At 41.6% G+C, this 15,487-nt stretch overlaps 1 protein-coding gene across 7 annotated transcripts in view; it reads left to right on the forward strand.

Moving 5' to 3' along the window:
• MAP2 (microtubule associated protein 2) overlaps window positions 1-15,487 on the forward strand; it is a 219,796-nt gene that overhangs the window by 192,683 nt on the left and 11,626 nt on the right. For 4 of the 7 annotated variants that reach the window (XM_084209753.1, XM_084209756.1, XM_084209758.1 and 1 more), the window contains 3 exons: window positions 488-549; window positions 5,978-6,131; window positions 8,250-8,593. In XM_084209753.1, the coding sequence (XP_084065879.1) occupies window positions 488-549; window positions 5,978-6,131; window positions 8,250-8,593 (560 nt within the window). The remainder of the gene's footprint in view (window positions 1-487; window positions 550-5,977; window positions 6,132-8,249; window positions 8,594-15,487) is intronic. The other 3 variants (XM_084209757.1, XM_084209759.1, XM_084209754.1) reach the window with 1 other exon arrangement.

Below are 15,487 nucleotides of genomic sequence, written 5' to 3' on the forward strand. Positions count from 1 at the left end.
TTGACACAAGTAGGATGAAAATTCAACAGTGAATCTCTCTCTATCCATTATGAATGTTGGCTAATATTTTTAAAGTGGTTACTATAGAGGCCTCTCTTAACATTTTAATTTGTGGATGATTTAAAGGAGCTTGATTTTTAGAGGACAGTCCTGAAAATCAGGATGCTAAGTTTTCTGAGGATTGACCAGAAACTCGTATATTTGTCAGCTATTTATGGAACTTTTTTCTTTTCATTTATAGACTTATAGGAACATGAATACAAAATGAAATTTTGTTCAAAACACATAGAATACCATTTTACCTCAAGTAAGATGAATGCAGAAAATTTTTAAGGCAAGTTAATGTCTGCATACAGTTCAGGGTATTTCACAAAGTGCTTGCTTTGCACAATAGTTTCAAGGCATTTAATTGGTCTAACAAGTGTACTGAATGGAAATGCTTATTATTACTGTCTTTAACTATCAAGTCTTTCTTTGGATTTCTCAGCAGCAGGTGGTGAAACAAACCAGGCTCCTGCTGTATTTAAACAAGCAAAGGAAAAACTCTCAGTGAGTAAAATAATCTTATTGTTTATCTTTATAATCTCCTTTTGCCCTTATTTCACATCTTTTTGTCTTAATTCAGTAAGTAATTGTGTGTTCCATTTAAAATGTGTTTGCCGTATTCATTATTCATTTAAAAGGATAATTAAAACCACCTTTCCTAAATAACCTTACAAGTCTAGTCTCAAGTGGTAGATGGTGACAGTTTGCAGACCCACAGAGGGCACACAGACTCCAAACTGCAGGACTTGAAGTCTGGGCAGCATTTTGAGCAGACTATTCTGTGGGATAAGCTGCATATCTTGGCCCTTCCTGCAGCACCCAGCTTGCATTGTCACCTTGCTGGATTGCTGTGTGTTACGAAACCACAGAAGGCAGAAGCCCTCCCCCAGGACTGCTGGGTGTCTCCTGGTGTGCCATTCCACAGCCCAGTGTTCTGCAGGGGCCATGCCTGTGTGAGAGTTACTGGCCAGTAGCATTTACATTTACTGCTTTCACTATGGCCACTTCCTGGGCCACTGTCTGTGCTGTAATCTGCCAGATCACCACCTTGCCTTGCCTTGCCTTCCGCTGCTCTACAGCCTTTTCTGCTTCCTGTGTCTGGCTCTCTTAAGGAAAGACTCCCTTGCTCCTTGCTGACCCTGCACTGTTTCTGTCCCATCCCTCCAAAATCCCCAAGAAACCAACCTCCATTTTCTCCTTCCCCTATGCAATTATTTTAGCCATGACAGTGACACATGCTAATTCACACCTGCAGCACAACACTTTGTCATTGTTATCACAGAATCATACAATATGTTGAGTTGGAAGGGACCCATCAGGAAGGGACCCATCAGGAAGGGACCCATCAGGATCATTGAGTCCAACTCCTGGCCCTGAGGAGGATCATCCCCCAGCATTACCAATTAACAATTTCTTTAGAATTTGTCTGAATTTCCTAATATATTTGCTAGTATATTCCATGGGTGATTTCTTTCATTTGTTAAGCCAGGCTTTCAGTTCTTTAGGGAGCAAAAAGCTGTGTCACATGAAGTGCTGCAAACTGTTCATGAATTGTAAGAAACTTGTAGTGCTGAGGGCACTTTTGGAGGCTTTGCAGCAACCATGGTTTTTCAGGTCTGACCCATTCCAGCTCAGAACTGGGAAGCTATTAGAGCTTCTTTACAAGTGACTAAGATCTGGGCAGGTTTATGGGCTGAGTCTGAGCATGTTTTATTAGTGTCTTTTCTTGACAACCATCATCACTTGGACAAGAGAAGCCAATACTTGCCCATTTTCAGTGTTTATGGAGTGCTTTACTACAAGCACTACAAAATCATTCTGTGAAATTATCTTTTTATATACCTTTTCTATTCCTGCCCCTTATGTTATAACACACATTAGAAAGCTGTCCCTTGCTTACTTTCTCTCTCATTTGCCTTGCCTCTCTGGTTGCCACACTCACACAACTCTTGGATATTTTCTCTTCTGTGCCTTGCCTTTGCTTTTATAAAGACCTCTCTCTATTTTTGTTGTTTTGTTTCTTTGTGGTTTTCAGCTTTTATGTCCTTCAAGTGCAGCCTTTTCCTCTCTACTGGTAATGTTAGATCATTCAGCCTGGTCAGTTTTGTTATTCATGTTCAGACTGCAGTTTACACAGGACAAGTTCAGGAAAAGCTTAACAGTTCCATCTGCTGGAAGCAGCTGTGTACCTGCAGTTCACAGTGAGGTGATGAAAACCCGTGCCATGCATTAGGAACACCTTGAAATGAAATGAGGGTTCTGCATCCCCACTTCAGCAATCCCTGAGAGTCACATAGATCTTTGTACTCTGGGCAGCTGACCCTTCCAGCAGCATGAATTAAAACAGAGGTCAGAGGCAAAGTATTGCTAACAGAGACTGAGTTTTCCTGCAGGGATTGAGACACGGTTTCTCAGCTTGCTCTGGGCAGATTCTGCTGCTATTCCTGGTGCTAAAAGGTGCCTTGTTATCTAAGTAACATGGAGGGACTCTAGACTGGGATAACCAGAGCTGTGCAGTTGCTCACTGCCATGCCTTTTCCCATCTGTTCCATTGACAGAGCTCAGTGTTGTCCATCTTTAGCAGCCACATTAGATACATGTATTCAGAGGACACTGAGCCATATGAGTGAAAAGTCTTTGCACTGTGACTAGAACCTTAATCTACAAGAGTTTTCCAGTCTCATTATAGGGGTAATTCCCTGCATGCAAGTTGAAAATGGTGAAAACCACAGAATGAAGATTTGGGCCTCGAGCAATGTGTACTAAATTCTACCTTTAGTTCAGAAAGGCAGGTGGAAGGTACTTGCAGAATGTCTGCTTCTTGGGGCCACCCAGCATAGACACTCTGCTTCCATAGAGTTTCAACATCAATAAACACCTTCAAGGATTTCTAAACATCATTCAAAGTTTCACAAATGGATGAGACCCATAAACTGAATTATAACAAACCAGTCAAAGTCTGGAAGATCCTTTGATTGGACAGAAACACATATTCTGTAGTTTCTGTGTAAAATAATTATTCACTGGTTTTCTTCTGTTTGTTCTCAGATGGTAAAATAAGTATTAAAAAAGAAAGAGGCATAAATAATGCTGAAAAACTAATTATGGAAATATGTTCTTGCTAGTAAAGCACTTCCATCCTAATTTCTTGTCTTGCTGCTTGGTCTGGAGGAGGAAATCCAAGAGAACTCCTCTCAGCTGTTCTGTGGGACTGGAATTGCTTGATACACAGTTCTGCAACTCTTAATCACATGGGTGATGTCACAGATGACATTCAGCACACCAGCCTCAGTTTTCCATAGGTTGAGCATATAGCCTAAGCCAGAGGCCTGCCAGAGCTGGACAGCTCATTCTTTTCTAATTTTCTAACAAGACAACTTTAAAACAGCTCATGTACCTTTTCTGAACATTGGGAAAGTCCAGAGAATTGAGATCAAATGCCAAGTTCAGTGCTGAAGTTCAGTGCAAATCCCAGCAGGGCAGGCCCACTGGGATTGTTCCTGTGAGTAATTTCATGCCAGTATGACTACAGAGGGGATCAGGACTACCAAGGTAACACATTTACAACTGCTCTTTGTAATATCAATTACACCCATGGAAGAAAAAAGGTGTTTCTTAAGCAAGTAGCCCTATTCCGTTTCAAGGGGATTCCTTTTTGGAAAGCAGTAAGATGCTCTTAAGTACTAACAAAGATTTTCTGTCCTGTTGGTGTTTAATTGTTCTTTCAATGGGATATTGTCATTATTTGGTATCAAACAAGTATTTGTTCACAATAACACATATATGCTTTCCTCATCCCAGGGCTCCATACTGCCAATATAAATTTCTATGGAGTGATGCCAAATGCACAGAGCAGTATCTGGGGTGTGTTAGAGATTTTGTCTATACACAGTGACGAAAGAAGGAATGACTGTTGTTCTCCTGCTGTTGTGGGAATACTGGTGTAACTTTGCTTCTAAGATTCCCACTGCTTTATTCTTGATTTTAGCCTGGAGGGATATATTTCAGCTTTAAAGGGCTGGGATCTCTTGGTGTTCCTGTGGCTTTGCCCTTGTTTCTAATGAAGCAGTTGTACCAGTTAAATGCCACACCTGGCACCAGTTTTTTTCTTAATAACACAAGACCCAAATAGCATCTGCAGAAAAAGGCAGATTCCTAGAATTGGTAACTCTGTCCAGACCAAGGTGGTTTCAGTCAAACAACACAAAACTGAAACTTCCATGATTGTCAGATCTGCATAGACCATTACCAGACACAGGAAAAGTATTATTCATAGCTTGGCCTTTTTTTTTTGTTTGTTTGTTTTGGTCCATGTTGCATGTGTTTTCATTTTGTCCAGCTTCATGTTGTGTTTTGTTTGTTTTCTCATGACTAGACTGCCTCTTTGTCAAAGATTCCTGCCTCAAAGTCTAGAGCAAAGTCATTGCTTCCTCCAAGACCCAGCTCAGCTTGCTCATTAACCACTAAAAGGGCCACATGTCTGGATACAGACAGTTTTTTTGTTCGGCCCTCCTCTGCAGGCCCAAGAGATGCAAAATCAGACGTTAAGGTAAGGTAGCAGAGTTGGTGGAGAGAGTCAGAGATGCACAGGTGAACTCCATGAAACACATTATCTACCCACTGAATTTGAGTAATTCTCTGTGAAGCTCCTGTGGGATTACTTACATCCAGTGGCAGGAAAACTGATTAGCAGGCTACAAGATGGATAAAAATGGAGCTACTCCACAGGAAATGTAAGTGAAGTTATAACTAGAAAGACATATCTTCTTTCTGTTGATTATATGGATGTTACTTCATTAACTGCCAAGAAGTTACAGCCATTTGCAAGTGGGTAGGTGGTAAAGAGCAGCAGGACTAATTTGCCGTCCAAATGTTTAAAAACGTAATTTTTGACCTGTTAATATTCTTTAAAATCAAATTCAGCATCCAGCATAGGAGGTACAATTCTAATTACCAGCAGTAGGGGATAGAATAGGGCAGAATCCAAGTGCTCAAGGACCAAATTTAGTCAATGCATAGGACTTTGTGAAGAAGCTGCAGTATAAATTTAAAAAGATGATGGGCAATCTGTTCCAGCTTCTCCATGTTTACATTTAATTTGTGTTTCAAATCTACATTATGGTGACTTAACTATCCCCATTTAAAAATTGTTTTTGCCATTGACTTAAATTTTTTGTTTAATGCCATACTTGGTGTGTCTTTTACTGGTTGGGACCATCATCATTTGTCTTTAGGAAGAATGTCTGCTTATATTGGTCTGTCTTTGGCTGCACATCCCATAAGCTCAAAAATATTCTAACATACATGTCCGTTGCCTTAATGGTAAAGAGGGGTTTACTTTACTCTGATAAAGAGAAGGTGTGTACTGATTTCAAAAAGTAAACATTTTATTATAGAAGGAATTAAAACAACAGGATTTATAATTCCACACTCAGGGAGAAAAAACAAAACAAAAAAACCTGAAGCTAAAAATTTATCTCCATAAGAAATTTACAAGTTAGTGTTGGAATATGCAAAAATCACACAACACCTACCAATCTAGTGTCTGGAGACCAGTAGTGCAGTTACTTTGCAGGTAAATTCACATAGGAATTTCACACTTGAGCTCTAGAGAGTTCTTTTACTTTCATTTTGCACTTAAAAACCCCACTTTTTTTCCTTAGTAAGAGCCAACTGTGGGATCCACCCATATTTAGATCCAAGAGTATCCCTAGATGTCTCGGGATAGTCATCAGAAGATGTTTGGATGCATTAAAAGCACCAGGGAGCTAAAGCAGAGCATGGAGGGTGACTGATCCCCGCAGGTTCCGTGTGAGGAGCAAACTGGGTCCACAGGAGTAGGTTTCCCCCTCTGTGTGTAGATACAGGAAATCATAGCCCAGAGAGTGAGTTTTGAAAACTAAACCTTCCTTTGTTGTTGTGCTGCTGTTAGGATGGAGTAAGCAAGAGCCCCGAGAAGCGTTCATCTCTGCCAAGGCCTTCCTCTATCCTTCCTCCTCGGCGAGGTGTTTCAGGAGACAGAGACAGAGAGGAGAACTCCCTCTCCCTCACATCTTCTCTCTCCTCTTCGGTACGACGGACTACCCGTAAGTCGTCTCTTTATTTTGCATGTTAACCTTCTCTTGCGGGGATTGTCTCCATCCTCGTTAGATTTGTCACATGGCACAGCCTTTGACACAGAGGAGTGGTCTGGGGTGTGCTGTTGGAAATGAGAGGCCACAGACTGGTTTTGTTCACATGCCAGGTGCCTGAAACCAGGGACAGGATGCACCTGCAGTGCCCAGAGCGAGGTCTGCTGCCCAGGCTAATTACTGATATTAGAAAATGCCTTTGCAGGGAGCTCAGAGCTGGGTGAGGTATTTAACACAGAGCATTTACAAATAGCAGCAAGAAATAATGAGTCAAAACTGAAGCAGACAACCTGAAATATTCTGATGGGTCTTGGAAAAGTGAACCTGATAGTTACAGTCATTTATTTGCTGCTTCCCAGTAATTATCTCCCTATGCTCTACTCCTAGGGTAAAATTTCTGCTGAGAATTAAGATGTTAAGTAGCAGAGTGACTCACTGGGGGCAATGAACCAGCTAGGTTACTTTTATGAGGACCAAAGTTATCAAATCACAAGTCAAAATAAATTACAGGACAAAGAGAATTTACTAAATAACCCCAGAACTTTTAGCCAGGCCTTAGAACCTACATGTGTCTTCCTGCTTTCCAGTAGGAGTTCCTCTGTCTTCTCTCTTTAGAAACCAATTTCAGTCCTTTTTCAAACAGCTTAAGGGAAGTAGATGATTAATTTCTGCAAAAAAAATTCCTTTGAAATTCATAAGTGATCCTCCAAAGGTAAAACAGAAACCCTTTGAAAGCAGAGTGACCTCCAGCTGCCAGAGCAGCCAGCCCATTCTCCTGACCAGGAGTGAGAGGCCATTAAGCATTTGGCAGGTGGTGAAGGGCTGAGGAATGAAAAGTAAATATGCCAGACCTGCAAGAGGTGGGGGAAAAAAAAATTCACTTTCTGTCTCAGATGGTATAGTGAGAAGCTTTAGGGTTGGTTTGGAAAGAAAGAAACCTGTTCAGGGATATGGGAGGTGAGTGGGGTATGTTCAGTCTGCCTAATGAATCATGTAGAGCAAAGAGTGTCTCCTGAGCCCCAGGGACAGGAGTGCATTGGGTTTGGGCCACCATCATTGCATTAACAGAATGATAATACTTAAATGAAGAACGTGTTTAATCCCACTGGATGCTTTTGAGAGGCCCATTGGATTTATAATTTCTGAATATCTGAAGAGTGGAAACATACATGCACCCATTTGGCATTGGGGTTCCCAGGTTTTTTGAGAGTTATCTTGATCTTTCTCTCCATAAGTATTCTCAGCAAAATTTTACTTTGGAGATATCTCAGCTTCTGTTGATTTATGTTTGAGAGTTGGGAGCAGAGCTGGCTGCAGAAAGCGCGGCTAGACTGATCCTTGTGCCCAGTGAAAAGGACTGGCAATGCTATAAACACTGGAGCTGCTACAAAATTACAGAGTTGGGGTTTTTTTACTTGCCTGCAAATGTAAGTTGAATGTGACTTTTTATCAAGGTTGCCTCTGGTAATGGCTTTCTTTCACAGCACTAATGAAAAATAGCAATTGAATGTGAGGACATCTACCCATCTACACAACAGAGCTATAGCTTGTGCACCAGTTGAATGCTCACCTGGGGTTCATCTGCACTTTACCAGCAGTGGTATGAGAAACAGCTCCAGCAAGGCACTCACAGCTTTTTATTTCAGGAATATCATCAAAATTTTTACTGCTTTCTAGTTTATTGCCCAGATCCACTGAAATTGGTTGGATCAAGTCCCAGAGGTTGGATTCCAAGGATGCTTCTCGTCCTTTGCCCAAAACGGAAATAGATGTGATGATGTGCCTTGTTTAGGCAGCTTTGCAGGAAGCAGAGGTATTGTGGGAAGCACTCCTGTGGTACAGAATGGGGAGCTCAGTCACTCTGGGGGCATTAGCTCAGCCTTCCTGGCAGGTTGATTAGCCAAGTAAGACACAGAGAGACCCGTTCCAGCTGCTGTTCCAGCAGCAGCACTGCCATCTGAAGAGCTGTGTCTTGCTTGGCACGCAGGGATGCGGTTTGGGGAGTACAAAGGGAAGAAGAGCTGTACTTTTGTGGCTCTAAAGCTGTTTGTTTTGTTTTTTTCTTGCATGTAGGATCAGAACCAATTCGTAGCAGAACGGGAAAAAGTGGAACTTCTACCCCCACTACTCCTGGCTCCACTGCCATCACTCCAGGGACACCACCAAGCTATGCCTCCCGCACCCCAGGCACTCCAGGGACACCCAGTTACTCCAGAACTCCCCACACTCCTGGGACCCCCAAATCTGCAATACTGGTACCTACTGAGAAAAAAGTTGCCATAATTCGCACTCCTCCTAAATCTCCAGCCACTCCAAAGCAGCTACGAGTTATTAATCAGCCTCTACCTGACCTCAAGAATGTCAGGTCCAAAATTGGGTCAACAGATAATATCAAATACCAGCCTAAAGGAGGGCAGGTAAGGATTCCACTCTTAACGTTCCCTCATATGTTATTTACTCTTTTGTGTGCACCTTTGTGATAGGAGACATTTTGAGTTGCCTTATAAAGCTACTTGTGTTCTCCAAATCCCTTGTTTGTTTAAGTGATGTTAAATGGCAAAGAAGAGGACAATCCTCAGAACTTAACTGTACCTGCTGTAGACCTTCCAGAGAAAAAGAACAGGCTCGCATTTTAAACAGTGAGATATCTAAGGTGTTGATCCTATTATCATGGTAAATTATCACATGCAGTACTTTCCAGGATTTGCACAGTAGCCAGTTACTCCTAGAGTCAAGGAGATAATGCCTCAGCAAAGGTACTTCTGCCTTTATTTTGACAGGTGGGATTATTTTGCATGGGAGCTCCACTCCATTTGCCATACCACATAGCAGATGTGGGTGTGCAGGGGCTCCAGCAACACAAATTCAGACTGTGCTCCTGGATTAGCATTCCTCCTACAGGCCCAGCTGTTGGACTTAGGGCCCAAAAGCAGCACCAGGGTACCCTGCCCTCCTCCTCTCTGTCACTCTCTCTGCACTGTAACAATTATACAAGAACCAGGAGGCCACAGCAAATTGTTTCTTTGTAGACGCCATGCCTAGACAGCTGAATTTCCTTATCAACTCTAAAGAACTGCTCAGAGTCTTTGAGTAGTGAAGGATGGCACAGGATGGCATTTTACTGCTGTGGACATTACAGGGGAAGTCTGCACATCACTGAAGCAAAGCATTTTTTAGTTCCAGTGGTATGTAGCCACTGAGCTGTGGGTTGGGGAAAGAGAAGCTCACTAAATTTTTCCTTTATGTCTTCTTTATGCCATAGTTGCTGAGTCTAGACAAGAGGCTTTAGAATAATTCTTTTCCAGTTTCTGCAGTTGAATTTTAGAGGGTCTGTGAGAGCAACACATGAAAGCTAATTTCATTTCCTTGTGTCTGCTCAGTTCTTTAATGTCTGGTAGCAATATTACCCTGGCTGAAATGAGCTGTTATCTGCTATATGCTTTTAGTGATGATACATGAAACAAACAGAAAGCTTCTTATTAACCTGAACTGGAAATGCTGATAGCAACAGGAAAAACAAGCAGAGAAAAACCCAGCATATATTTGGGCAAGTTAAGTACATAAACATAACATGCAAATCACTAAAGGAGTCCAGCTAGGCAGCCCAAAAGTGTCATTTCGAGACAGACTATCCTTTTTCCAGTGGTATATTTGAGCCTGGCACAAGGACTTCTCTTAACTTTGGGCTGTTGTAGAGAAAGCTGCATTCTGAAACTGCCAGAGGCTGGCTTGCAAAACTGGAGAAGCTCTTGGGGATGTTTCAATGCTAAATAAATCAAGAGGTACAGTGCTTCAGCCTGGAATTTTATCAAAAGCTCATCAGACAGCAGACTGATTTTCCTTCAGCTCTGACTTGCCAGGCACAGAAACAAAGAAAAGGGGAGAAATTCCACCTGATGGGTTTGTGTGAGTGTGCTGTGTGAAGAGGGTGCTTTTAGGGGAAGAGACAAGCTAACCTTGTCACTGCATTAAGCTCCTGCTAGGAATAGATGGCTTGAAACATTTTAGTGTTTTAATTGGTATTCTGCAGTGGGGAGAAATGAGGCCGCCTCTGCTCTGTGTTGCAGCCAGGAGATGCTTGTCTGGTTTTCTCTTTATGGTACAGTATAGTGAAATGGATCATTACTGGCAAAGCTCAGAGGAGACTTGCTCATGGGTATGTCTGCTGGGCTTCAGATGGATTTTCACACTGCATCAGCTGGGGAGGAAATGCTGTGCTTTCAAAAGTAACCCATTTGCATCTGTTATTTCTCAGACAGCCCAAGGGAAGCATGGGGAGCTGGGAGAGGGTGTTGGAAATCTGTTTCAGATGTCAAGACTGATTTTTTTATTTTGTTTTTTTTGGTTCAGATTTTTGGTTTTCCTTTGGAAATTCTGTCCATGGATGTGGTTGACAACATATCAGAGTTCAGAACTGCACTAATTGAGTCTTTTCATTCCTGGCAAGGCAGAGTATTTATAATGCTTCATGGACCAGCAACCAAGGATAAAACTAACCTAGATTTCTCTTAATTTTATCTTAAAATGTATACCTAAAATCTCAGCCATGGGCAAGAACTTCAGTGGATGTGAACCAGCAGAGCTTCATCAAAGTGAAAGGAGCTGCACAGACTAGAATTACATGCACAAACTTTAAAATACCACTAATTATAGTGACAGCCAGGCACCTTGTAAGAAGTAAGATGACACATAGAAATAATAAAATCTCTAAGCCATGCTGAAGAATTAAATGTTCCTTGAAGGTTTTTTGGAAGATTAGGGAAGAACTTCACCATCTTCCCTAAATTGTAGAAAACAAAGTGCAATTAGTAATGAGTCAGAAAGTTTGAACAAATTGATGACAACACTATTCAGTAGATGCTTTCCAAAAACCACAGAAATGCTTGCAAGGAGAATGGGTTTGTGTATTAGGTGATAGAATAGACTGGCACTGGTAAGACATCTCAGAGGTGGGCAGATGAGGAAGCTTGAATGGGTATCTTTTGTTAGCTTCAAAATCAGTTTGGATTGATGGTGAATTGATTTTTTTTTTTTTTTTTTTTTTTTTTTTTTTTTTTTTTTTGCCTTGTCCTCTTTTTTATATACTCTGTGTTCTTTACACATAAATTTTGTCTTGGTTTGAAAAGACAGGTGAAGGAAGGCAGGAGCCTCTCTTTAAATGGAAAATGTAAACCCCCTCCCTCTGAATTAGTATAATTTTGAAATTAAGAGGCTCTTGGGCAAAGATATGGGAGTAGGAATAACAGTTCTTTATAAGGAAAAATAAAAATGCAGTAATACAAAAAAAACCACTAAGAGTGAACAGGCCCTGACCCCCTGTGGGTCAGGGTGGTGGCACAGTCCCACCCCATGGTGACTCAGCCCTCCTGCAGTGCCAGCTGTGGTTCTGCTGGAGCAGGATCCTGCACAAGGGGGGAGTTTTCCTCTGAAGGTCCAGGGCTGCTGAAGATAGGCCTGGTCTTCCTCTGGGAATGCAGTGGGTAAAGGCTGCTGTGCTGTTCCCAGGTCAGATTGTATCCAGGTAGGAATGCTTGGCTCCTCCCCTGGGTGGAGCATCTCCCAATGGGATGATGGAATTTTATCAGCCATACAGAGACCATGAACAGAAGAGATCTCCTGGAGGGAGGCTGGGTTGTGGAAGAGATAAAGAAAACTGCCCCACCTGGTTTTAACAGGTGGTCCAATTAACAGAAAATGACTGCCCCACCTGGTTCTAACAGATGGCAATAGAATACACACCCCCAGGCACATCTTGCATTTCCAGCCTAAGACAATTTGTAGCTCTGTATCCTATTATTGTATTTGTAGCCTATCTCCAGTACTTTCCTGACCCTACCTGATAAGCAGAAAGCACTCATGACTGCCTAAAATTTGCAAGTCTTTAAGTTATGTACTGTTGGTGCAATGGCTGCTGAAGAGTTTCTAGAAAGATGGTGGAGAGCAAGGCTTCACAAAAAGTGCAGTCTGAGCTGTTGTGGGAACCCACTCTCCTTCCAGCACACCATGTGCTTTTTCTCCAGTCCATTGTAACAACATAGGTGAATCAAAACCACTTAGGCCCAAGTTGAGAGGATGTTCTTGCACAGGTCAGTGATGAACATAAATGAGCTTATAAGGGCCAAACTTGGTGCCTTCCCCTGCCAGAGGCACCTGCTGTACAGGGAGGTGTGGATTGACAGGGAGCATGGCTGCTGTTACATGATGTAGCTGAGAGACTGGGAGGCAATTGTTTCCACATTGTCGGCTTCAGTCATTGGAATAAGTTTGTGCATTTGTCAACTCAACAATGCAAAACTGTAAAATATATTAATCTCTGTCAGTCTGCTCTTGCTTTCTTTGTACATTCCCAGGTCAGGGGATTTGCAAGACATTTGAAGGGATTTGTTCTGCACTGAAAATTAGAAATGAATTCACCATTTGTTAATTGCAGATCTACAAACATGAAGAGAGATTAGGAGTTTCAGGTACACCTTCAAAACTCTGTCAGAGCTCAAACCTGTAATTTTTGAGTTTATGAAATTTAGAATTTTGGCTAAAAATTGCAGATTGGACAGAAATAACATCTTGCAGCTCCAGTGTTCAGACTGCACTTGTTTAAAGGAAGGCTTGCCTGAGTACAGTCTGTACAGTTAAGTCTTGAATTATTCTGGATAAAAAGCTAGATGTTCTTCCTGACTCATATTTTAGAAAAATTAAGCAATCACTGCCAGCCTCTAGCAAGTTTCAGAAGGGCTTTTTTGAGGAAAGGTGTTTGGTTGCTAGAAATGAGCAGGGAATTAGGACAGAGTAACATCACTGCAGTACCTAACCCATCTGTAAAATGTGCACCCTGCCTGTGAGGCAAACTGAACCACAATCAGGAGGCTCACAAGCAGTCTCATGGGCTTTGGCCACTAAGAGAACTTCTACCTGCTGCAGTAGCCATATGTCTGTCGGTTTTTTGTAGGCAGTGAGCAGCAGTGCCCTGATTTCTGCCACTCACATGCTCAGTCTGGGGCTGAAGGTGCCACTTTCTGGAGGATTCAATATCTTTCCACCAGCTACAGCTGGCAGCTTAAACAACCAGTTCCAACTCTTAGCTGGCTAATGTTATAAGAGTCAAATCCCAGCTGTGATGGTACCATGTGGTGGTGTTCTCTCATTAAGATCTGGGGAGAAGCTGTATTTTTTTTTCCCAGAGTAGGTTGAAATTACCAGGATGTAAATTCCTGTGAAAGTCTGAGTTATCCCAGCAGCAAGCTCAGTAAAGGAGGTGTTTCCAGCTGAGCTCTAAGTAGGCTAAATTTTGAGAAATTAAATGAGAAAGGTGGTTGTTTTGGGAATAATGGTCAGGGAACACATAATCTGGAAAGCTGTTTCGTCATATAATAGTGTTCCATTTTGCATGGAAAGGTTAGAAAAAGTTTGTTTTGCTAGACAGGAAGGGCAAGAAAGAAAAGAATAGACGGTTTTATATTGGAAATTTGGATTTGAACAATAAAGAAATGCTAAGGGGCATATCTGCTGAATGTTGGGAAAGCCCGCTTGCATGAAGAAATGACTGCGAGATATTTTTGAACTTGAACTGAACAACCTAATGCTGAAGTAAAGAAATTCCAGATGTAGTGGCTCAAAACTCAACTCATCTCAAAGATACAGAAACTGATTTGAAAACTGATAACTGATGCTGAGCACTTGATATTTGAAGCTAATAGTACTCTTTCTATGAGTAGGAAGAGTTGTGTCAAAATTAAAGTATTGGACTCTGAATTTTAGCAAAATCTGTTAGTCTGGTTGTTATTGGGTTTTTGTTGTTGTTAAAGGGAGTACTAAACCAAGAATTTTGTGTTTTAGGTGAATTAATTGCACTCCCAGGATTTTTTTAATTTGGTGTGAATCTTCAATACATTTTTACAATTCTTTTGATCAGTTTCCCAGCTTTAGTGAGAAGTGTGATTGCAGAACATGCTACAGATCTGATAGGGATCTTGCACTTCCTTGAATTCTCTGTTAAATTCACTGTTGACTATTGACTGTAAACTCTTTGGCATCAAAATGGTAATTTAATTTTGTACTTCTAGCATAATTATGCAGACTCTCTAAGTATTTGTCCACTGGCCTTTCCTCCCCTGATTGGTAGGGACATGCCTTGTTCAGCAGGGCCATCTTGTTAATTACTTTAGCACAGTGACGTGGGGGTAGGTATAAAGAAGCTTGTCAATCAGCCAGTCTTGTCCTATGCAAGGATTCAAGACTTGGCTGATCACAATATTATCTGCTCAGTGTCTGCCTATCAGTATGTTTTTAAAAGTCAGAAATGACTGTGCCTTGCTCACCCTTTACTAAGAGCAGGGTGAGAATGGGACATTATTTTGCCTATGTCCAGCACTGCCTTTTATTTTGAATATCACTAGATTCTGGATTGGCAGCCTTGCTGGTGTGTGTATCCTCTTATTCCAGGAGTGCAAAGGCTGAACATCATCACAAGCCCTGTCTGTAGGCATGGAAAATCTGAGGCACAGTCTTGCTCTTCAAGGACTTTACTAGCCAAATCAATACCCTCTGTCTCCCTTTTCTCTCCCTGTAGCCTCTGGCAGGAACATGAAGACTGGTATCATCTGTCCTTGGCAGCAGATAAATTTGAAAGCACTTTGAACTGTCTCTTGATTCTAGTCAGTTTTTAACCTTAACATTGCTTCCTGTGCAAGACCAGTTCTTGTCTCACTTAAATACCTGTGTTAACCTGGAGATCAAACACTGGAATGTCTAGTTCCTGGGATATAGCTTAGTCAAATTGCTGTGGTAAATAGAAGGAACCTTTCCTTTTTGATAAGCTGTTAGGAGTCTGGAAGCTTTTCCCAGTGACACAGCTCCACAGCATGTTCAAACATCCAAGTAGAGCCAAGCTAGAGTATTTTTAAATGCTTTAGGCAGTATTTGTGGCAGAACTTCTCAGAGGCACTAATTGCAAGGCAGGGAGAACATAAGCCATCATTTCCTTGGAAAAATATTCAGAGTCTGTAATATCATCAGCATTACAATTTTTGTTCTTCAAATATCTGTTTCAATGTATACCAGTGTAGTATGCCATAGAAGGGAAGCCATTTCTGGACTCTGCCCAGATGTTAGTAAGTTAGGGGCTTTTCCTCTTCTTGTGAAAGGCAGCTGAACTGAATTATTCTAGGCAGCAATGGAATATAATTCTTTCTCTTGCAAAAGCAGCTTTTGGATATTGGTGTTGTCTTTATCAATGAACTGAACTGCTAAATACAACTGAACTAAATTCTCTGAGGCATTTTTCTGCCTTTCTCTCAGTGTTTCTACAAATTTCT

The sequence above is a fragment of the Fringilla coelebs genome (assembly GCF_963513975.1).
Source record: "Fringilla coelebs genome assembly, chromosome: 7".
In the NCBI taxonomy this organism is placed as follows: Eukaryota; Metazoa; Chordata; class Aves; order Passeriformes; family Fringillidae; genus Fringilla; species Fringilla coelebs.